Below are 23,632 nucleotides of genomic sequence, written 5' to 3' on the forward strand. Positions count from 1 at the left end.
TGCATTTACGCTTCCATTTATTCCTCATTATTAAAATTAGATTTTAGAGATTGAAAACATTTGGGCGAGGGTCAAAAGATAATTTCTGATTATATTTCATGTGTATATATAGATACATATACGTTTGCATATATATGTATTATATACACAAAAAATAATATAACTTTCAATCTTGAAAAAAAAATTGGGGAGAGGGGGTGGAGCTGGTCAGAATTACGTAATTGAATTCTTAATTACGAGATAAAATTTAAACAATTTAATATTATAATTCTTACTTCATTTTAAAGATATTATCAAATAGAACAGGTTAATGAAAAAAGTATTAGACCTTACAATTAAACATACAGTTATTAATACGTAATTACACTGACTCATTAGTATTAAAGCCAATTCATAATTAATAAACATCATTTAAATTGATGATTATCAGTTGCTTTTATAAAGTATAAAACAAATAAAAAGAATAATAAACCAGATTTTTAATAATTCTCATTGATTCCTTGTAGAAATAAGTTCATAAAACATAAAGTTTAGTCAACATTATATGAAAAACATTAAAGTGCAGATAAAACAAAATTACAGTTACTTTTTCATTGATACGGTCATTTGTATCATCGACATCTCTGTTGAAGCCATGGACATCAGATGCATTCGACAATTTTTGACGATACAATTCCAAGGCACCCTGTAAGGCTTTCCATCTAAAAGTTACAAAAAAAATAAATAAATAAAAAATACTTAAAAGAGAATTTTAGATAAAAGGATAATATTTAAATTGTTCTTTTTTATACAGAATACCCTTTTAAAGATAACATCAATTAAGCTCTTCAATTATGAAGACAGTATCAGAATTAAAAAATATTGTGAAAGAAAATGAATAACTGTTTAAAAATGTTAGCTGATATTTATGTTAGTTTTAAATATAGAATATTTATTTATCTTAAATAAAGCAGCGTGAAATTGGAAAGCATATTTTTTTAAACAGTTTCTTGATGTTCCAATACATTTTAAAGCTGCTTAATAAGACAACTTTTCTTGAAAGCTTTTGCTAACAACTTTAATGAGATATGAGATTCAACATGCATCACAAATTTGTTTTCAGACTAAGTTTACTAAATAGGATGCAAGTCAACAGTCTATAATCAACTTTGTTGCACTGTCTAAAAAACTATTACAATACTTAATTTTTTTTTCATCAAAGACACAAAAAGATTTTTCAAGTTTCATCCTAATCAGTTTCAGTTTTCCAAATTCTATAAACTTTTGCCTTATTAATTTTGTTAAATTTTAAAAAAATAATATTTTATACACTTAACACATTGTTTTAATAAGAATATTATTACCATAATCTATTACCTTATTGCACATTATTGTTATTGCTGTTTCATTATTGTTCTTCGTTAAATTATTTTTTAGTTTGTTTTATAGTACTTTGATGTAAAATAGAAGTGTGTTTTTCTCAATCCTATTTCATATGAAGTATGGGCTACTTACTTTCGATTCAGTTCTTCTTGTCTTTGCTGCACAGACTGATTGTCAGATCTTCCCTGTCGAATCAACTTATTAGCCAAAGAGTTAATGTTCTTCATTCGCAGTTCATCTACTCGCATATCCTATAAGTTCAAAAACAAAATAAAATAAAAGGTTTATATACTCTCTAAAAGCAATATATGTATCAAATCTAACTTTAAATGTTTCAAAGTAAATATTTAACATAGGTTCTAAGATGCATGTTAAATATTTACAGTCCAAGTATTAAATTGACAAACTGTAAAAAAAAAATGTCTGCTTACTCAAAATTGACAGAAATAAAATGTCAAACGGAAATCAACAACGTGTTTTTTAAATAAAATATTTGTCATCAGAATGGCAAATATTTTATTTTAAAAAAAATTGTTCTAATCAATACTTTTAATTAACTATGATAATTCTGATCAGGCAGAGTGGGATTATACCTTTCGTAGGCCCTAGGCAATTAAAGATAAACTTGTGAATACTTTTCCTAACGTTCATATTGCATTAAGAATATATTTGTCGATTCTTGGATCAAATGCCGAAAGATCTTTCACCAGATTAAAATTGATAAAAAATTATTTGCGTTCAACAATGAATCAAGATCTTTTGGCATTGCTCGAATACGACATTTTGCGTAGTTTGGAGTTCGACAGCATAATACAAGATTTCGTTGAATCCAAAAAGCAATATATTAGATCATAAGATTCTGTAAAATAATTTATTGCCGAAAATATTATATTTTTATTTGTATCTTCATAATTTTGTGCAAAATACACTTGTTGTTTTTAAAGCTAAATTATTTTTGTCAACAAATTTTTTTCTCCCAAGTTTTTCGTNTTAAAGTGTTTAAAATTATCCAATATGAAAAACAAAATATCTTTACAACCATCTTTTTAGTCCTTTAATTTATTATTGGGTCATTCATTTAGATTAGTTTTTCATTTAGATTTTAGTTATTCATTTAAAATATAAAAATGTTATTTAGCTATTATAATATAACAAAATGCACTATTTTGTATATTGCAGCAATATAACAGGCATATTACAATTACATATTAGTTTGCATATTGATGCAACGTATTAGATGGCATATCACAGAAACATAGGAGTCTGCATATTACAGCAACATATTAACCTACATATTACAGTAATATATAGCTCAGTGATGAGAAGGAAAAAAATTTAAAATATACTCACAGAATCAACATCATCTAGCTTCCTTTGAAGAGCTTGACAGTGTTCAAAATCTTTTCCAGTATCTCCAGCTTGAACCATCATTTCCTACACAGAAATTGAATTTCTTTGTCAAAACAAAAAAACATTTACAAAATGAAATGACACTTCTCAAAAGATGGGAGCACATTAGCATTAGCTGATGTTTAATTGGTTTGATGTTAATGTTATATGCACTAAATACTCACAATGTATGCAAGATTATTTTCTATTTACATAAAATGAACTCTTATAATTTTCCATATTGAATGTTTAGAAATTATCTGGTTTATCTTGAACAAAAACTTAGAGAAAAACTATTAGTTCTGCATGCCTAACATTTCATGGAAATTAGTACGTTTAAGATGTAAGGAAAATGGCTTTTTGTTACAGAAATATTTCATAAAATTACAAGAAGATACTTAAATATTTCATTATATTAAGGATTACTAAAATTATATTAAGGATTGAGAAATAATTTTGAAGTACTTACTTTAATTTATTTTTTGCTAAAATAAAACCAGGGTTCTGTTTGTTATGTTTTTGTACATGCATCAGCATAATAAATTGCTTTTTCAAAGAAACTTTCACTCAGTTCTATAACTGATCAATTTTTGCTATTTAAGACATTATCAAGCAATTGTCTTATTTAAACTTTTATCTTTAAAAATTCATTTTGAAAGCTTAGTATTTAAGCAAAATAATACTTTTATTTAATAAATGCATTTTGAAATTAAGATTTGATAATACTTGTTGAATCTTGGACTCTGGTACAAGAAAAATTTGCCCTTCCCAGATTATTTAATGTAATTAATTTCCTTACATGTTACTAACTTACTTACTCCTAAACATGTTACTCATTTTACTCCAAAACATGTTATTAAGATGGTCCACTGAAGACTATTGTATAGAAATGTTCTAGAATGTCTTATTTGTTTATTGTGTTATTTAAACTTCATATAGTTTCACAAATAAGGGAATTTCTCATCTTTTTACCCCTTGTCTTTCTAATACTTTATAAATAAAAATCAGAAAATTACTTAGAAATTTTAAACTTCTGCAAAATGGCTAATATTTGCAATAACTGGTTTTCAAGAGACAATGGCTTTACTACTAATTTATGAGAAAAAATTTGAAGCTTAAAGAAATTAAAAATAGATGCATTTTTATACGAATGTTCACTGTGTTTTCAAGTCAACTACTCTAAATTTTATCTTAAGAAATAGAATTAATAAATTGCAGAAAACAAATTTCATTTTTTAAAGATGAGAAGTGATCTAATTGAAACAAATACCTTGTCTCTAATCCATGCTTCAATTTTCTCTGCTTGATTGTTAAATTCCAATATATCTTGAGCTTCTTCTAAACCACGTCCCAAATTGGTTGAAGAGGTAATCAACTCATTCCACTGTTTCAAAAGCCTTTCCAGTTGCTGCCTCACTTTAGAGGAAGACTCGTGGTTCTTGGATAACAGAAGCTCTCCTTTCTGTGTTGTAGTAAAAAAAATTGTTCATAAACAAATAATTCAAATCAGTAATATAAACAAATTGAATAATTTAAATTACATAACTGCTAACTCTTCATATAGCGGAAGATTCTAAATAGTTATAGCAAAAATGTGTTAATATTCAATTCTTGAATACAAATATTTGACATAAAAACAATTTATCTACTATGACCAGCAAATTACATACACATATATAAAAAATAAAACATTTCCACAACAGCCTGTTGCAAGGCTTCAAAATTTCATGATCAATGTCATGATTGTGGTAATGTGGTCAATTTTAACATACATATAATAAAAAATAGTATATAAACATTCTAACAATTATGTGGATATGCTTTAAATAAAAGAAATCTTCATTCAATTATTATTATTTCAGTTCCATGATGATGATATACTTTGTTTTTGTTTTACATAATAGAAAGTTGCAGGAAATCAGCTGGGAAGTATTAATATCTGTGTTATATTTTAAAATTACTCAGTACACTAAAGAATTATGAGTTATTGAATAAACTATTAATCTTGTAAGTAATTGAAGCAAGGCTATTATAAAAATTTAAAAACTAAAAAAAACCTATAAAGATATAATACACATAAAACAAAAACTAAATTTTTCTCCAATTTTGTTATTCCCCTGTGGCAGAAACATGATGAAACAGCGACATTGTCACAGAAAGTTACAGAGTTCTTGAAGAAAGATTTTTCCTAATAAAAAATCTTTTCTACAGAAATTTTCAAAAGATTTAATCTTTTCTTCAGATTTATATTCAAAAGATGTTTTTTTCGTGCACCGGAGTGGAAAATTTTTTTGTGATTTTTCTAATCTCATTTGAGAATAATAAAAAACAAATAGTAATGAAGTAAAAAAATTTGGTTTTCTTTTCTGCATGATTTTTCTACATGAAGAAATTTTCTTTCTACTTTTTACACAAATATTACTATTGATTTCCACTTAGTTTTAAAATCCTACATTTTTAATATGATATTATTTATTACAACAACTGAATCTTGAAAAGAAAACAGGCATTTTGTAAACCTTTTTTAAGAATCCGATTATCTTCGATCTTTTTTTTTTGGTAGTTAGTGCTACGGATTTCAAAATTTTTTTTTTTCTAATGTGATGATGTACAAAATGCAAACAAGGAAATAATTAGTGTGTTTTCCCCTAAAAAATGTGAGAATATCGGTCATACTATTAGAATAAAAAAAATATTATATATTCAACTAAAAAAATTGTTTCATTTTATCTGAAAAGTTTTTTTTTTTGTTGTTTTGTTTGATGTTGATGCTTCTGTTACTTTAAATTAGTAACTGCATTTGTTATTATTTAAAGTGTCTTGAAGAAAGATATTAGTATTAGAGAGGTATGTCGCAGAAAGCTCGAAAAAATTCTGCCACTGGGTTCAAACCTATGGTGCGGCTTTCAGGAGAACTCCTCCAGTCATCAGACTCAAATCATGAGGCGTATTATGGTTATGAGGAAGTCACTTCAAATAGGAGAGTGTGGTGAATAGTTTTGTCTTACACTTGGCATAGATCAACACCTTCATTCCTCCATTGCACCCCTATTAGAAATGTCCTCTTACTTGTTACTATAGCAACAGACTTTTAGTCTGGAGGAGTTCTCCTCAAAGCCGCACAGTACGATGACCACAAATGAAATCATGCAAATTTCACAGATTCAAATAATCCAATTTCTGGAGTCCAAGGGGTGCTGCAACACATATTTTCCAAAATATTCACAAGCTCAACTGTGTTTTCACAGATATGTAACAAAGAATGGTTTGGGTTTATATCAAAAATCACTCTCACAAGCTAAAAAAGGAGGTTATTCAATAATTTTAGTTTATTAAGAAAATTAAGATTTCTTCCAAATGTCATAATGTGTTTCTAATGTCATCAAATTACAGTTAAGAAAGGAGGGAAACATCACATATTATAACAATATCCTTTTCGTTAGGTCAATTTATGAGTAACAAGGTTTAGTACATAAATTGTTAAAATAATTCCTCTTATAAAAATAAAAATTAAATAAATACCAAATAATAGACCTCACTCTTTTATTAGAAGCATATTTATGACTAAATATATTTTTGATAAATTCACACACTAACTCAACTTAATTAACGCACCTGTTTTATATTTTGAATGTTGCTTTCATGAGCAGAGAGTTCAGCCTGGAATGCTTGATGTTTCTGAAGCTTTCTCATTTTATCCTCTAGACTTGCTATCTGACTCATATCTTGTTCAGACTCTAAAGATTTCTTTTTGTCAGCTATCCAGGCTTCGGCCTTAAATCACAGAAAACACACTATTGTAACAATCCTTCAAAATTTAGTTAAAAATCCATGTAATGCAAAATAAAAGAGATTGAAATTAAAAATTTATTTAAAACATTTTTTTTTTATTAATCCAATAGCAAAGGAAAATGGCAAACTTTTATAAGATTAACAAAGAACAGGAATAAAATCAAGCGCTTCAGTATCACATCACCTCAGAGCTCCCACACAGAGCTGCTTTCTTCAATTATTTTGTGTTTTGACACAATGAAAAAGATAGATTCGTGTTTCTAGAATCCAAACTATAGCATCTCCACTTTTAAGATCTTATTTGTTAGTTATTCATATTTCTCTTCATTAAAAAAATTATCTGGTGAGAGATTTTGTGATTTTTAAACCTGGTGGGAATAAGTACTATGGATTCCAAAGTAAAATGCAGCCAACTGAGTATTTTTATCCTCTTTTATTTCTTAATTGTTTTTTCATGAACAAAAATCTATTATCAAAGCAATACCGATGAAAAAAACTGTCTTTACCTCTGTTGCATCTCTTGTAAATTGTGTGTAAAGAAGACTGTCAGCAAGTTTTTGCCTCCTAAGGTTACTAAGGTCTCGAACTTTTGATCTCCTATAAAAGATATTTATGGAATTAATAAATGTGACAATTATCATTAGACACAAACTTAAAAAATGAGTTTCAGAATGCCCAATTCAGTTTTTACATTTCATACTGTAATGTATAAACTACATTGATAGAAGTGGAAGACATAAATTCTAACACATAAAAACAAAACACAATTGCAGAAAATGGTGTTTATCTTCAAAACTGTATTATTTTGAATATAAGCCGAGAACTTTTAGAAATTTTTTGAAAGATTAAGGGGGCTTAGAATCATATATAATAGAGAAGACATCATCTAAGAGCACATAACCAACAGAAATACTTCTCTTTTCTTGTGCATTAAGGATAATCTACAACATTATGAAAATGCATGCATACAAGACATAAAAATACAGATAATAAAAGTTTAAAATAGAATACCTAAATATAAAAATTAAAAAAGAAACACATAAAAAAATGAATTTGAAATGAATTTATTATTTTTTTAACTTTCTATTTATGAATTCAGAAGGCCAATGCTTTTCTGTACACACAGTGCACGTTGCTAGATCTACCATTGTTACAAGTGATGAGGTACATTTTTATTTCCAAGAGTAGTATGCCTTATTTTTTTACTTCTGTTAACATACCAGATTTGAATTTTGGGTGAACTTTTTAAATAAAAAGCGTATTCTCAGAAGGATTTATATTCAGAAATAAACGGTATTTGGGAATATTAAACCCTAAAAAAAAGTTTAAAGACTATTATGCAAGACAAATAAAAAAATATTACAAAAGCCACATTTACATTTGAAAGCTATGAAACACAAATTGTAATTAAGCTGGTAACTCAATGAATTCAAATAATTCAAGATTCTAGTTATTTTCAGTTAGTTGAAAATGATTTTTAAAAACAAGAAAAAAGAATACCTTGTGGTCACTTCTAACATTCTCGTGCGAATTGTTTCGCAATCAAAATGATTTTGCTGCAAAAGTTTTTCTCCGTGGTCTTGAAGTGAGATCAACTGAAATTTCAAATAAAGACTAGATCAATTTTAAACTTCAAAAAAAGAAAAAATGATGCAAAATAATTCACATAAATCTAATTAAGAAAGTGTGTTATTAACCATGGAAAACATAAAACAAATCTTCACATTCCTTCATTTCATTCTTTTTTTCTATAACCATTAATGAAATAGCCATAAATAAAATACCTTTTCATTTTGTGTGGCAAGTAGCTTCTCAAATGCTTCATGTTTCTTAACCAAAACATCGACCTCCTCGACTGTATTTCCAACATCAGAACTAGATAAGTAAACCTGCAAATAAGATACATGTTAAGAGTAATAATGGTGTTGGGATTATGGATGGTTGACTGAATGTAAACAATAACAAACTTCCTAAATCCAGAAGAAATTTAGAAAACTTCCAATGTATCCCTCAGCATATGTTATGCTTATGAGGCTATGCGTGAACAGACTTAATATTCCAGGAAGTTCTGTCAATGTGATTCAAGTTAAAATTCATGCATAATTTTATTATTCATAAGAGTTTCCTGTAACTTATAAACTCTAACTGGTTGTGAGCCAAATTGAAGAAAATTAATATCACAACATAAATAAAGTTTAAGGTTTGCCATGTTTTGAGTGTTATCCCTTATTTGGCTATATTTGGGTAAAATAGCACTGTTAGTAATTTTTAGGGTTGCATCTTGCAGGTCATAGCATGCTTGCAGAGCCTTCATATGTTGCTTGTCTTGTTGAAATTTAAATTGGAAGCACATGTTATATTGTAAACACTACAAGCATAACAATATTTGATGGCATCTTTTTTCAAGCTTAGGTGTAAAAAATCGATCGGAAGTAGTAACTTGGGAATCTTACAACGAATTTTAACCCCTAGCTCTGTCTGTGCTTAGCTTTACACAATCGCACATAATTTTTCCACATTTCTAATAATCTATGTATTTTAGGGAACATCCATAAATGATGTCACATATTTTCAAATATTTTTGACCGCCGTCCACACTTTTGTCAGATGGTGTCCCACTTCACTTTTTCCTTTTGTCATATGTCAAGCTATATTACATAAACATATATTAGTAGTTCATAAGCAAAGCAATTAACAATTTCTATTTATGTATGATAAAATATATAATCATATTTCTGATTGTTCAAACTATAACTACGTACCTAGGTGAGATTTGTGAGTTAAAATTGTTAGATGTGTACTAATTTTCATGGAAAATAAATTTTAAAATAATATGGAAAAATAAAACAACTAATAATAAAATAATATTTAAACTGCTGACTTTATATGTTTTAATTTTAACCAAAATATCACTTTCAGTCACCAAATTTTTAATTATCCCCTTCTGTCATGATTTCTCCCCATTTTCCAAGAGTGACATAAATTGTCTACGACCCTTTACGTGTTAGAAGTTTTACCATGACTATGTAAAAAACAGTATTGCTAAAATGTTAAAATTAGAGAAAATCAAACAGTTCAGAATCACACATATTTATGCTCTCAAATTAATACCAATGCTTCTAATGATGCAAATAATGTTAGATTTGATAATGCGGATTCTGAAAAAAAAAGTTTTTACTATTGTCTATAAAATTAATAAATTAAAAAAACTGATGAATTATAAACAAGTTTAAGTGTGTCTTGAAACATATCTAGTACAAAAACAAACCTCTTGTTGGCTACTCAGAGTGTCCAGTTGTTTTGCGTCCCTTAAGAAGCATTGCAAGTCACACAGCTGATCAAGGTAGATCTTTTTCTTGTGCCATGCAGTATGCAGATCACCACGAATGCCAAGGAGGTGGTCTAAACGTTCACGAATCTAAAATATAAACAAATCAAAACTATAAGTTTCGAGTTTTATACAAAGACTTCTCTAAGAATTACATATCAGTGGCCTTGATCTTATGTGACTTTTAATCATTAATGATAAATTATGATTTAATAAAAATTAATGATTTAACATGATTGCCACTTAAATCTGAAAAAAAATTCTCCGTGTTTTTCCTGTACATTTATACACAACAGTGTTTTCACTACAGCGCGAGAACGCGAGAACCTCGCATATTTTTTTCTTTTCTCGCATTAAAAAATGATTACCGCGAGAAATTCGCGCATTCTCTAAATCAATTTCAAAATTCGCGAATTTCTCGCATTTTGGAAAAAGCTTCGAATTACGCCATTTAGACTAAAATCCGTTTCACTTTTCTAACTGGATCTTTCATTATTTTCAACATCTGCCCCATTATCTAGCTTCCCTATTTACCAGTATTGTTCAGAACCTTTTCGAACAACAGAACACAACCACGGAAGCCCTTTCAGAAAACATTTCTCTGCAACCACGAGTTTACAGTAGGTAAGGTTTCTTCATGTAAGACGTTCAAATTTTTTATGCACTTATGCAAGATGGACAAATACCTTGTAAAGGCAAAATCTTCTATGATGATGCATCAAAAATATTCAATGCTTTAAAAAGTAGAAGACGTTAAAAATGTATTATAATTAAAGAAAAGATTTTTTTTTCAAGAGTTTTTGTGTTTTTTTAGAAATCTCACCTAACTTTTTGAAATCTCACCCTGTGTTTGAGAAAGGGTGAGAAATTCTCACCCATTTTTTTTTCTATGATGAAAACACTGCACAATATAGTAAGAAACACACAATCATCGTTCTCTTGAGTGACCTATATTAATCTAGTTATACCAGTTTTAATTGCTGGAAAAACAAAAGAAGAGCTGAACATACTTAAATAATGCTACAGTTAATGAAATTAGTTAAGTATGGTTATCATCCTTTTTTTAAAAGACGAAAATAAGAATAAAATTCCCTCTATTTTCTCAGTTTGTAAAGAAAAAATCTAAATTCCCTGTTATTTTAGGTCATTTTAAAATTCCCTATATTTTAAAGGTTTTCCCTGTGGAGTGGCAACCCTGCATCCTTTCACACTGATTGCTGGTCCGGAGGTACAACTGATAATTAATTTATAGCGGTTCAAGTCAAATTTTTGTGGTATCAGGCAACCATTAATTATGAGCCTCGACAATATTTAATGCATAGTATTAAATCAAATAAATTAACTGTCTATTGGTCGCCTGGCCAACTATGATGATGATGATTTTCTGTGGAACTCAGAATATGAAGTAGAATTCATTGCAGAGTGAGATCTGTACTAAGAGGACACTGCTAAAGTTATTGAATCTGACACAGGTGATGCTCTGGAAGCTTTAAATTAGCAGATTTATGGTATGTTTTAAAAGATTCATTATGTTACTTTTTTTAAAAAATACTCTTGAATAAACTGTCATAACTTTTCTTATTTTTAATTTTTTTTTTCTCAGCGTAATTTAAAGAATTGTTTAAAAATAACATTCATATGTATAGAAAATATGCGAGAAAATGCAAAAGTAATTATAAATAACATATTAAAAATAGTTTTTGTAATGACTGAATTGGTACAGAGTTATTTATATATCTCACTGTTAATAAGGTGTCGATATTTCACCATCAATGAATGTCTGACTTTATTACTGATCTATAAATCGACCCTTTGATTTTTGCCAAATTTTGAGGCTTTAAAAAGTTTACTTATTAATGATAAATACTTTAAAAAAACTATATTTACTTCCTCATGAGCATAATGTCCATTTTCGATCATTTCTTCTCCAGCATTTACAATGGTTCCAAAAGTTCCTTCTCTTGCTTCAATTTCAGCTTTTAATCTTTCATGTTCAGCTTTCAACATTTGAGCACTGGTGACATCTCTCACTTTTTCTTCGGTCTTTAAAGAAGAGCAAAGACCTAGTGCCCAGTTTTCTACATCACGTACCTTTAAAATAAAATTTTAGTTTAAACACTATAAGATAAATATTTATATATGTGCATAACTTTAAGATAAAATGTGTTTACTGAAGCCAAGAAGCGCTGCAGCTGATATGATGCTTGCAATTCAATCTTTCGTTGAGCTGCTCTTTCTTGCAGGGTGTTCCAGTTCTCAATCACAATATTTTGTTGTTCTAATATATGATCAGCATTGCCACCCGGATNATAAGAATAAAATTTCCTCATTTTCCCAGTTAGTAAAGAAAAAAACAAAATTCCCTGTTATTTTAGGTGATTTAAAAATTCCCTATATTTTAAAGGTTTTCCCTGTGGAGTGGCAACCCTGCATCCTTTTAGACTGATTGCTGTTCCGGAGGTACAACTGATAATTATTTTACATTGGTTCAACTCAAATTTTCGTGGTATCAGGAAACCATTAATTATGAGCACGGACAATATTTAACGCATAGTATTGAAACAAATAAGTTAACCCTCTATTGGCTGCCTGGCCAACTATGGTCATGATGATGAAGATGATTTTCTGTTGGACTCAGAACATGAAGTAGAATCCATAGCAGAGCGAGACCTCTACTACGAGGACACTGCTAAAGTTATTGAATCTGACACAGGTGATGATCTGGAAGCTTTGAATTAGCAGATTTATGGTATGTTTTAAAAGATTCATTAGGTTACATTTTTTTTAAACTACTCTTAAATAAATTATCATACTTTTCTTATTTTAATTTTTTTTCCGAACATAATTTAAAGAATTTTTTTAAAAATAACATTCATATGTAAAGAAAATATGTAAGGAAATGCAAAGGTAATTGTAAATAACAGATTAAAAATAGTTTTTGTAATGACTGAACTGGTACAGTGTTATTTATATATCTCATGGTTAATAATGTGTTGATATTTCACCATCAACGAATGTCTGACTTTATTACTGATCTATAAATCGACCCTTTGATTTTTGTAAAATTTTGAGGCTTTAAAAAGTTGAATTTACGATACTTGAAAATAAAAATTTATACTTACTTCCTCATGAGCATAATGTCCATTTTCGATCATTTCTTCTCCAGCATTTACAATGGTTCCAAAAGTTCCTTCTCTTGCTTCAATTTCAGCTTTTAATCTTTCATGTTCAGCTTTCAACATCTGAGCACTAGTGACATCTCTCACTTTTTCTTCGGTCTTTAAAGAAGAGCAAAGACCCAGAGCCCAGTTTTCTACATCACGTACCTTAGAAAAAAATATTTTTTTTAAACAACACTATGGGATAAATATTCTTATAAGTGCATAATTTTATGATAAAATGTGCATACAGAAGCCAAGAAGCGCTGCAGCTGATACGATGCTTGCAGTTCAATCTTTCGTTGAGCTGCTCTTTCTTGCAGGGTGTTCCAGTTCTCGATCACAATATTCTGTTGTTCTAATATATGATCGGCATTGCCCCCCGGATAAGAGCCTTGCAATCGAGCACTATCGTCCACTAATATTTGCAACTAAGAAATAAACTAAGTTGAGACAACATGCTTGAAACATTTTAAAAGAAATGTTAAAAAAAAGGGTAAACTTACTTGAGCTTCTAAAGCAACCAAGTCGTTTTCAAACCCTTCATGTTTCCTAATTAAATTCTGTACACTGTTCAAGTCTCGTCCTAAATCATCAGATATGCTGGCATATTTCTCTTGTATCCTAGACAGAGCATCGGCAACGTCCCGATTGAAGCGATGAATTTCTCCGGCTGCCTGCAGCTTTTGATCCCTTGCTTCAATCGTATCGAGCAGTACCGACCAAGATTGCCTAAAATCAATAGTCTTATCATTAATATTGAAAGATGCAAAATAAAGTTTAAAAAAACGTACTAAATGAACTTCCACAATCAGATATTTTACAATTTAAATATATAAAAAAAATTCCTCAAAAATAAATATTAATCGAATACTTCACTCAAAGTAAAATCTATCTAACAAATGGAGCTCAAATTTTAAAGAAGCATTAAAACATTTTAAATGATTAGCAAAATATTTAATAGAAATATAGTTTCATTTGACAATGGACAACTAGTCAAATTTTCATTTTGTGATGCAGCTAAGTTAACTTCTAACCGAGCTAAAAGGCAAAACGTAAATATTTTCCTCCTAAAAACTCTGGATATAAAGAAAAACTGTTTCTGGAGTGTTCTAAGAAGTTTTCTTTTTCTTAAACATATAAGAAGCAAAGCTTGTTATAATAGAACCAGTTAAACGTCTTTCCCCACATCGGAGATCACCTTACTTATGAGGCAAACATAAACATTCAAACTGAAACAGTTAAGAGGTTTCACATTCTTTATGTTGTGTATTGGCCTAGAAATAATAATTATATGCATTTTTTAAAAAAATAAATGTAAGATAAGAAGAAAACAAAGATAATTTTGATCCACTTGTTAGGAAAACAACGCATTTGAATTTAAATGTATATCAATAGAAACAATAATAAAAAAAAGTAAACAATTATAATTTTTTTTATCTACTCTATCAACTATGTTAAATAAAAGTTAAAAGAAATCATGAAACATTAATAAGCAGTTTCAATGAAATTTGTTTTGGTTTATATAATAGTAATATTTTTTTCACCTTAAATGTTGTTGCCTTTGGTCAATTTTTCCTGAATATCCACTGTCACTAGCGACAAGTTTTTTTGCCAGTTCTTCACATTGATTAAATCGTTCTGATCCAGTTTCAACACGCAATTTGAAATCATCGAATTTGGATTGTAGTAACTAAAAATGGAATCAAATATTTTTTTTTAAAGTAAAAGCAAAGAAAATAAATTATTTACCAGGAAAAACAGAAACCATAATATTATTATCATTATTCTTTTTAAATGTCTCATAAAGTTAAAAAATATTTCATGATGAAATATGATAACAATCGTACATTGACACAAATTTATGCTTTTTGCTACAAATTTGCATTTTTTCCCTTTTTTTGCATTACATAAAAATTTTGTGAATTTGAATAAAAAACTGAAGTTAACAAATGTGCAAGAAAAGAACAGCATAAACTTATGCTATAAACATCAATTCTACTGCAAATTGTGCATATCCATTTCATACATCATATCATTTTTATCAGAGTTTCAAAATTGTCAGTAATATTTAGATAATTTGTGTGTTATACTTATTGATATATTAATAAGCAGTTGTAGTATTATTCACTGTTTTTAAATTTAGTTAGATGCATTAAGAAACAGCATTCATTGTAGGAAACATATGAATATCAAAATTATCTGACGACTGCATTTTCCTTTTAACAACTTGAAAGCAGTATTCCAATATGTAATCAAAATCAGACCACAAAATAGCAGGTGGATGGGTAGCCAGCTGTTATTATCAATAAGAAACCATTGAATGCATCATAATAAATAAAAATTTAAAAAAATGACATAAAACCGATTAATACTTTAAATAAACTTCTCAGTAATGAGACACAAAATAATAATTATGACCCTGATAACAATTAGGACACAAAATAATAATTATGACCCTTCACTGAGAAGGTTTATAGCATTAGCAAAGCTGTATGTCACCCAATTATACTGCTGTATGCCATCTACTGAATATGTTTACTGTTTTGTTGATTTTTATGCAGAACAGTTTTTTTATTTTTATCATTCAACATAAAATATTTTTCATTGCAGTTCATGAAAGCATTAAAATATAAATTAATAAAAAAGTCTTAGAACTATTGCAGTAAACATAAAATTATGACACTTAGAATTGAGATCAAAGTTTGACTAAATGACAATTCAGAAAATTAAATAGGAGGACCTAAACACAATGTAACACACACAAAAAAAAAAAAAAAAAAAAATTCAAAGACTTCTGTTTAATGAGATTTTGAAAAATTTATTTCAACTTAAATCATATGAAATTAATTATTAAAACATGATCAAGGTTTTTTTAAAAGATAAATAGGAGAAAAAGTAATAATTTACCAATAAATGTTCATAATCTTGTCCATAATCTTCTGAATTGGCCATCAACATTTGTTCATTCACCCAGTTTTCGAGTTCATCACTCTCCCTGTAGTACTCATGTAAATTCTTGGATTCTATAAGCTTTTGCCTCCTGATATTAGCTAATTTCTGAATATTCTTCATTTGTTGATTTACAACTTGCTAAAAAAAAATAAAAGGAAATACTAAGCCTCTAAATTTATATACATATTTTAAGATGTTTCAACATATTTCCAGTTACTCAATTTAATTAATTCAGAAACCCGAATATAAATAATTCAGAACTTTTTATAAAATACACTTAAAATTTTGGAACTTTTTTATCATTATTATAATTTAGTATACAAAATTAATTTCAAAATAAATTTAGTTTGTTTTTAGATATTTTTTGAGATTAGAATAACATTGAAAGTATTATGATAACATATACTTTATACCTTGTTTTTAAGTTTAACAATTGGTAAAATCAACTTAAAGTTGCTAATTGGTAACTTAGTAACTAATTGGTACTGGAACAAATTTCATTTAAAAAAAAATTCACTTCACACAGATATATTTTAAATTAATATTAAACAGCATTCATATAAGAAAGATTAAAAATCATTTACTAAGTTTATTGCTTAAAATAATCATGAAAAATAAGTAGAACAGAATAATTACCAAAAATCGTTACTACACTAGACTAAAAAATAATGAGATAATAAAAAAAATGTCCTACTAAAAAGATGTTATAATTGATTATATAAGAGTATAATTGAATAGTTTCATTATTTAATATATTATTGATATATTATTCAGAATAAATATATTATTATTAAATATTATTCAGTGGAACAATTTAAAATTTTTATAAACATTTAAAATTAATGAGTATTGAAAACCTACCATTCTATTGCTTATGATTTTGGAATCAGGATGATTGGAATCAATCATTATTTGAGCTTGATGACCCATTTCTGTGATTAAACTACAATAGGTATCAATCTCCAGTTCAAGAGCCTAAGATTGAATAAATAAATTAAAATAGTGTTTAAAGAAAAAGATATTTTGAAATATAGTAAAAAAAATTCACGGTAATAAATTTATTCAGAAATATTGATTATCTAAGTTAGTAATCAATAAATAGATCCTCAAAATTAATCAACAATTGAAACTTTTGATATACTATTACAATTTAGTTGTTAACTTAATTTGATGATTTTAAAAAGTATTGAACTTTTTCTATGGTTTCAGTCATATTAATAACAAAAGTGAACATTTTTTATTTTTTGTGGAATAAAAAAGTGTCTGAAAGAAATCTTTAGTATTCTTAACAGAAATAACAAAAAAGTAAAATGAAAATTAACCAAAGAATAAAAGGATCTAACAGTTTTTTGTAACATCAACTGCTACATTTAATCTATATGTGAGGTTCAATTTTGATCAAATATAGAATTCCATTGAATTTCAATGTGTGAAATTTTATCAAAGATTTTTTTTTATTAAACTCCTGTTTACAATATTTTCTTTTAAAAAGAAAGAGGGCATTCAAATTTATTGTTGAATTGCAAATGTTTAAAAAATACTAAGAACTAGATTACTGTAAAATATAGTTATAATAAATAATATAAATAACCGGAAAATATACATAATATACATTACTGTAAAATATGATTTATAGGTTGTAAGAAACATAGAATCGGTTGTTTTTTTTATTTAAAAAACTTTACATCTTATTTTTAATTTATTGAGAGTCGAAATTGAATGTTAATAGAACAAGACACTTTGAAACATTTTTAATGACTTTAACTAATTAAAATAAAACATTCAAGAATTTTAGTTTTATGAATTGATACAACTAAACTAGATTCCACTGCACTAAATTATATCAGCAACAGAAAATTGTAATGTACAACTGGCAGTACTTGAAATTAAAAACAAGCTGTTTCACATTAATGGAAAATATTTTGGGGCATTTCAAGAAATATAAGTGAATAAAAAAATGAAACATTTTGTATTATATGAAGATCATTTTTTCAAGATTAAACAGAAGTATTAATAATCATAATCAAAGTTATTATCTTTTACAGAAGGTTATTTTTAATTCAAAATACTTTTTGCGACAATTAACAATTCTCTCATTTAACAGTTAAGTAATAATTGCAACAAATCAAGAATTGAAGGGATTGCACTAAAACAATTTGGAGATGAAAACAAGAATGTGCACACACAACTGCAGGTTTCCACAGTATTAAAAATATTTATTTTTTAAAAAAATGACCAAAACTAAATTTACAATGCATAATAACTGCTTCATAAGTTAAAAATCAATTTGAAAAAAAAAAAAATTTCGCAAAAAAATTTCAATTTAGATAGCTGTTCCAGAAACCCCCTGATATAAAACCCTCTATTGTACACTAAAACAGGCTTTAACATTAAAAATAATAAAGTTTATAAAAAAAAAAGATAACTAAATAAAAAAATGCTTTTTATGGAAAAATGACCAATTAGAGATTTTTAGCCTTTTTAACCAAAAACAGAAACACTACGTGAACAGTCATTTGTTCTGAATAAAATCATATTTAAAATTTTATTTTCACAGACGGTTCTTCACGTAAAAAATTATATTTTAACCTGCTATCTTCTCTGCATAGCAAAACCGGTTTTTTCAATGTTGTTAGATATAGGAAAATGGTGAATAGAGAATAAACATTCTCCCAATTTTGTCCTTTTGCTAAACCACCAATGGATTAAATAAATAGATATCTATGAAATAAAGTAACTAAATAAATCAATGAATTTACTTTATGTTTAGTGAGAAGTTTCACTGCTGCATCTTCATCCTTTCCATAGTCAGAGCTTTCCAAAACATCAGTTTTTTCATTCATCCACAACTCAACTTCATTAGCTTCTGAGAAAAACTGAGGGGGGAAAAAACATAGTGTTTTATTTAGCAAAAAGAACATCAAATAAAAACATCAATAATGTTTATTATTAGAAATAGCACCAATCAATAAAGGATAATTGAGGAAAAAGAACAAAGAAGTTATACTAACGGATTGTGATTTCAGGGATAACTCAAGCTTTTTCTTCCTTTCTGATGCAGATTCCAAGAGTGTTTTCCATGAATCTTGAAGTTCAACACATTTAGATTTTATGGAATCTGCTGCATAGTGTTTTAGGTCCATGAGTGATTGCCCTGATGACAAGGTCTTATCAATCATAGGCTGATGTCCAGTAATCTCTCGTTCAAGTTTCTAATGAAAATGAATGTTTGTTAAACTTAACATTTTAATAAAGATAGATGGAGATTAAAAAAATAATATTATTTTCATTTTCCCAGTGAGTGATTTATATATACATATATGTTAAAAATATAGAGAAAAATTATTAAAGATTAATTAAAAAAAAGAAAAGAAAAATTATTAAAAAAATAAAATATTTATAAAAAAAAATTATAAGCCAGATTACAAAAAAGTTAGAAGATAAAAAAGTTAGAAAAAAGAAGAAGAAAAGTTCTTCATCAGTTCCCACGATTGCATCTGTAAAAAGGAGTGCTTTCTAATATTGTATCAATATAGCCAAAGCAAAATATATCAATACAATAGTGTGAGGAGCACTCAAAAAAAAAATTTTGAAACAAAATAGAACACATTAGGCAAAAAATATATCATGCAAAAAATAGAAAATAAAATGTAAAGAAAAACATTATCTATAACCATATTTAGTAGTTTTTTTCGTTATAACAACTATTAATTTATCTTTTGGTACATTAGATTCCAAATATTTCTCGGACCTATAACTTGGTTTAAAGATATCACAAATTCAATCAATTTCAAAGGGATTTTAAGAGAATTACAAAAATAAATGGGGAGGCTCTTAAAACAATTAAAATTTCTTGCTATTCAATATTTTAAAAGGCTAATTAGAAATCATTTTTCTTTAATTATCGAAAAATTTTATGGGAGGAATGAGAAAATTTAATAAAGACAAACTTTTATGATAGTGTTATTATGGAGAGATTTTTTCATTTAGGAAAAAGGGTTAAATTATAAAAAGCTATTTCAGCAAATATATCCATAGATAACTTCCATGTTGTCAAATATAACTATTATGCATTTATCAAATTTCCTGTTTTTGCAACTACAATTGTTATAAATCAATAAATTATAACTCAATTTAATGAGTAATGTAAGATATTCTAGTACAATTCTAAGTACCTACCTGATGTTTTTTGTACATGTTTTGGGCATCTATCAAATTTTGTCCAAGAACCAGAGATGTTGCAGCAGGCATATGTTCCTTGATCCACTGCAATTCAGCATCTACTTCAAAGTTAAACTCGTGGAATTTAAGGGATTCTTCAAGGATATAACGTCTTTGCGCAGCAGGGGTCTTCATCTTATCGAATCTGTAAAGTTATAAATTATTACTATATTTTTGCAACAAAATCTTCTGTGCTACATATAGCTATATATTAGCATAGTAAAGAAGATCTTGTGGCAAAAATTGCAAAGTGTTGAAATGGAACTTTTAATAGATGTAAAACAATAATTTACAGGAGTCATATTGAAATTGATCTTGATTTAGAATGAAGAGCTTGATGGATAAATGTTCCAAGTGACATTTTTAAAAAAAATTCGATTTCTGAGGAAAAGATTTTATTTTAATCTTATTTTTTATAAAATATTAATTTATTTTACAAAGTCTAAAAATTTCACAGATCTTAGAAGATGGAAGTACTAAGCGACAATCTTAAAGAATTTTCAGAGAGGAAAAATGTTTCAAGAGCATTTGGAAAGAAACAGTTGACAAATAGGTTGCTTTTTGGCAGCAAATTAAAATGCCAATGAATATTATGATTGGAATAGTTTAAATAAGTGATAGGAATTAACAGATCTCACCAATCAGAAGCCAACAAATAACAAAGGCAAGATATAATTTTTATTTTTAATTAATAAACTTTAAAGTAAATTCACTAAATAATCTCTTTGAACCTTCATTCAACAGTTTAGATGCCTTAAACTAGATATAAAACTTTTACTTTAAACTATCTAGGCTATCTTAACTTTAAAAAAAAATACTATCTTGACTTAACAAACAAACATTTTAAATATATAAAACAATGTTTCATTTTATTAAAACAATTTATATTAATAATTTTTTTATTAAATTGCTATTAAACAGTTAAACATCGACAACAGTTTTAACAGTAACATTAAACAGTTTGCAATTAAACAGTTAAAGGGACTATACCTTATTGACTTTTTTTCAGAATTATTGCTAACAAGAACATTGGTCCCATAACCAAATAACCATGAATTTTAATATTGCGATGTATTGTAAAAAACATAGATATTTAAGAATATATCGAAATATTTCTCCCTTTTAACTCATTATATTTTATTTTTACTTGATCATTATATTTGTTACCCGAATAAAATGTATTAACTCTCACAATAAAGTCATATATAATAACTTTTGATATGCATAACATTTGCAATGCTGTTTGACATACATTATTAATAAAAATTGCAATATTTTCATATTTGATAATTACATAAATAATTATTGCGATACTCTCATATTAAATATGTATTGTTATAATTTTTATTACAATATTATCATATTTGATATAATTATGTGTATTATCAGTAGATAGCAACTTGCGTAAACCAGAATTGGGCAATGTCCTGGTGAACTTCATGGTCTTCTGATAAATACCAAATTGTCAAAGATTAAAAAATTAGGATTACAGATACTTCAAAAATAACTAAAAAAAATTTCATCATATTGAAATTTTATGCTGTTTTCATCATCAAAAATTAGAGCTTTTACTATAGAACAACAAAATTTAAAACTGCTGGGTTAAGTTTTAATTAATGATGGACTTAATATGAAAGAAATTTTTACAAATTTGAAATTGCATTTAAAAATGCAAAATTACCTTTCAGAAACAGCCTTTGTCCCTTTTAGTATATTTTGAGCATCAAAATGACCCTGGCTAGCCATTTCCTCACCAAGAAATACAAGCTCGGTAACTTTTGTTTCCCAGGTTAAAAGCTCATTTTCAAGCATCTAGAAAAAGAAAGTTACAACAAACGGAAAATTACTTCAACCTCCTTAAAACAGAAAGTGTTCAAAACTGCATCAGACATTACAGACTATTTATATCCAATCACCGCAGCCTATTTATATCTAAGTCCTGATGGAAGCTATAAGTAGTATTAATAATTTTTCTTTTTTATGAAGGTATTTATTCATAATTTGATATTTTATTTCATAACCGTCGTTGAACAGCCGACCCAATTTCTTGGATTTATAACTACTAATGTTCAACTCCGTAGCCTTGTAATTTTGAACCCAATCCAGAAGACAAAGGAACCCCCTGAATCAAGTATTGGGAGAAATTAGCCTTCGTGGAGGACTTTTTGATAAAACTAACCAACATTTGTGTTACGTGCAGAAGAAAACCACGAAAACTTTGCACAGTTAGCCTAACAGCAAGGAGGCTTTCACTCCTTAACGTCAAGGGGGATATTTTACGTCAGCACTATGGTCGATGCAAGCCGGATGCGAATTCGTATCGACCAGCCATTGCTGGGATTCAACCTCAGTTCACCTCATTGAGATGCAAACGCTTTATCCTCTGAGCCATCACGGCTCATAATTTCATATGAAAAAATTAAGATTCCTTTTTTTGTAAGCAAAATAAAATTATTCGTCTTTAAAAAATAGATAATAACTCAACAAGACAGACTTAATTGTCTATTTTTGCGATGATATCTGCAGAACATCTGTAATTATCAGGTGTTGTTGCATAACATAAGAAGAAATTCCACTCCTGGATGTAACACAAGATATCATCTAACAGTTTAAAATTTATTTAAATTTAAATATAAGAAAAGCAATATAATTTTTTGCCTTATTTGCAAAGGCAAGATTACTTTTTTTTTTAAACCTACCACCTAAAAATTGAGAACACAAGACTACAAAAAAGACAGAAAAGGCAATTTTACAGAATATATTAGTTTATCTAACCTGATGTCGTTTCAGAAGCTTCTTAACACTTCTAAGGTCATGTCCAAGGTCTTCAGAGGCCAATGAGTTTTCTAGCTCATCTAACTTAGTTCGAGCATCTTCTAGAGTTCTATTATATGTGTGCTGTGCATTTGCCTCTCTCAATTTTTGTCCCTTTTCCACAGTTTTTGCACACAATTCCTCCCATTGCTCATTCAGCTGCTTGAGAAGTGCTTGGATTTTTTCACCTGCATAGTGACCACCAGTAAGAAGACTACCACCATTCTGCAAATGTAAGAAATGAAAATTTAGTATCTCGTACGAAATTAAATACATTACAACAGGAATCTCCGAGATATTCAGACTAAAGACTGCAGTTTCTTTTAAGACATTTTTAAAGTGAAAATCATCGCAACTGATCCAACAAATTTTTCTAAAACAATTCATCTTGGATTTTGAGATTAAAATTATAAAAGAAATGAGTACTTTTCAGCTATTTGCTAAGTTCTATAAAAAAAAAAGTATTTTGTGACTCTCCTCAAAATATTTTTTTAGTAATTTAATATTTAATACAAGATTATTATACAATACTAAGAAATTTGAGTAATTAAAAGACAGAGAGAAAAAAAAAGAAAATAAATTTATCTTAGAACCATTTCGAAATGTAATATAA

The 23,632-nt window shown here is 27.7% G+C and overlaps 1 protein-coding gene across 1 annotated transcript in view; it reads right to left on the bottom strand.

The window, feature by feature from the left end:
- Positions 1–23,632, bottom strand: part of LOC107453528 (spectrin beta chain, non-erythrocytic 5 kst) — a 189,975-nt gene that overhangs the window by 34,928 nt on the left and 131,415 nt on the right. Inside the window, exons 35-54 of the mRNA XM_071181673.1 lie at positions 22,981–23,244; positions 21,887–22,017; positions 20,164–20,350; positions 18,996–19,196; positions 18,744–18,860; positions 16,846–16,959; positions 15,940–16,122; positions 14,577–14,722; positions 13,536–13,761; positions 13,281–13,460; positions 12,994–13,197; positions 9,812–9,961; positions 8,328–8,432; positions 8,044–8,138; positions 7,050–7,140; positions 6,367–6,525; positions 4,022–4,213; positions 2,713–2,796; positions 1,495–1,613; positions 587–701 (exon numbers count right to left, since the gene is read on the bottom strand). Of these exons, the coding sequence (XP_071037774.1) occupies positions 587–701; positions 1,495–1,613; positions 2,713–2,796; positions 4,022–4,213; positions 6,367–6,525; positions 7,050–7,140; positions 8,044–8,138; positions 8,328–8,432; positions 9,812–9,961; positions 12,994–13,197; positions 13,281–13,460; positions 13,536–13,761; positions 14,577–14,722; positions 15,940–16,122; positions 16,846–16,959; positions 18,744–18,860; positions 18,996–19,196; positions 20,164–20,350; positions 21,887–22,017; positions 22,981–23,244 (3,063 nt within the window). The remainder of the gene's footprint in view (positions 1–586; positions 702–1,494; positions 1,614–2,712; positions 2,797–4,021; positions 4,214–6,366; positions 6,526–7,049; positions 7,141–8,043; positions 8,139–8,327; positions 8,433–9,811; positions 9,962–12,993; positions 13,198–13,280; positions 13,461–13,535; positions 13,762–14,576; positions 14,723–15,939; positions 16,123–16,845; positions 16,960–18,743; positions 18,861–18,995; positions 19,197–20,163; positions 20,351–21,886; positions 22,018–22,980; positions 23,245–23,632) is intronic.

Source organism: Parasteatoda tepidariorum, chromosome 6, assembly GCF_043381705.1.
Source record: "Parasteatoda tepidariorum isolate YZ-2023 chromosome 6, CAS_Ptep_4.0, whole genome shotgun sequence".
In the NCBI taxonomy this organism is placed as follows: domain Eukaryota; kingdom Metazoa; phylum Arthropoda; class Arachnida; order Araneae; family Theridiidae; genus Parasteatoda; species Parasteatoda tepidariorum.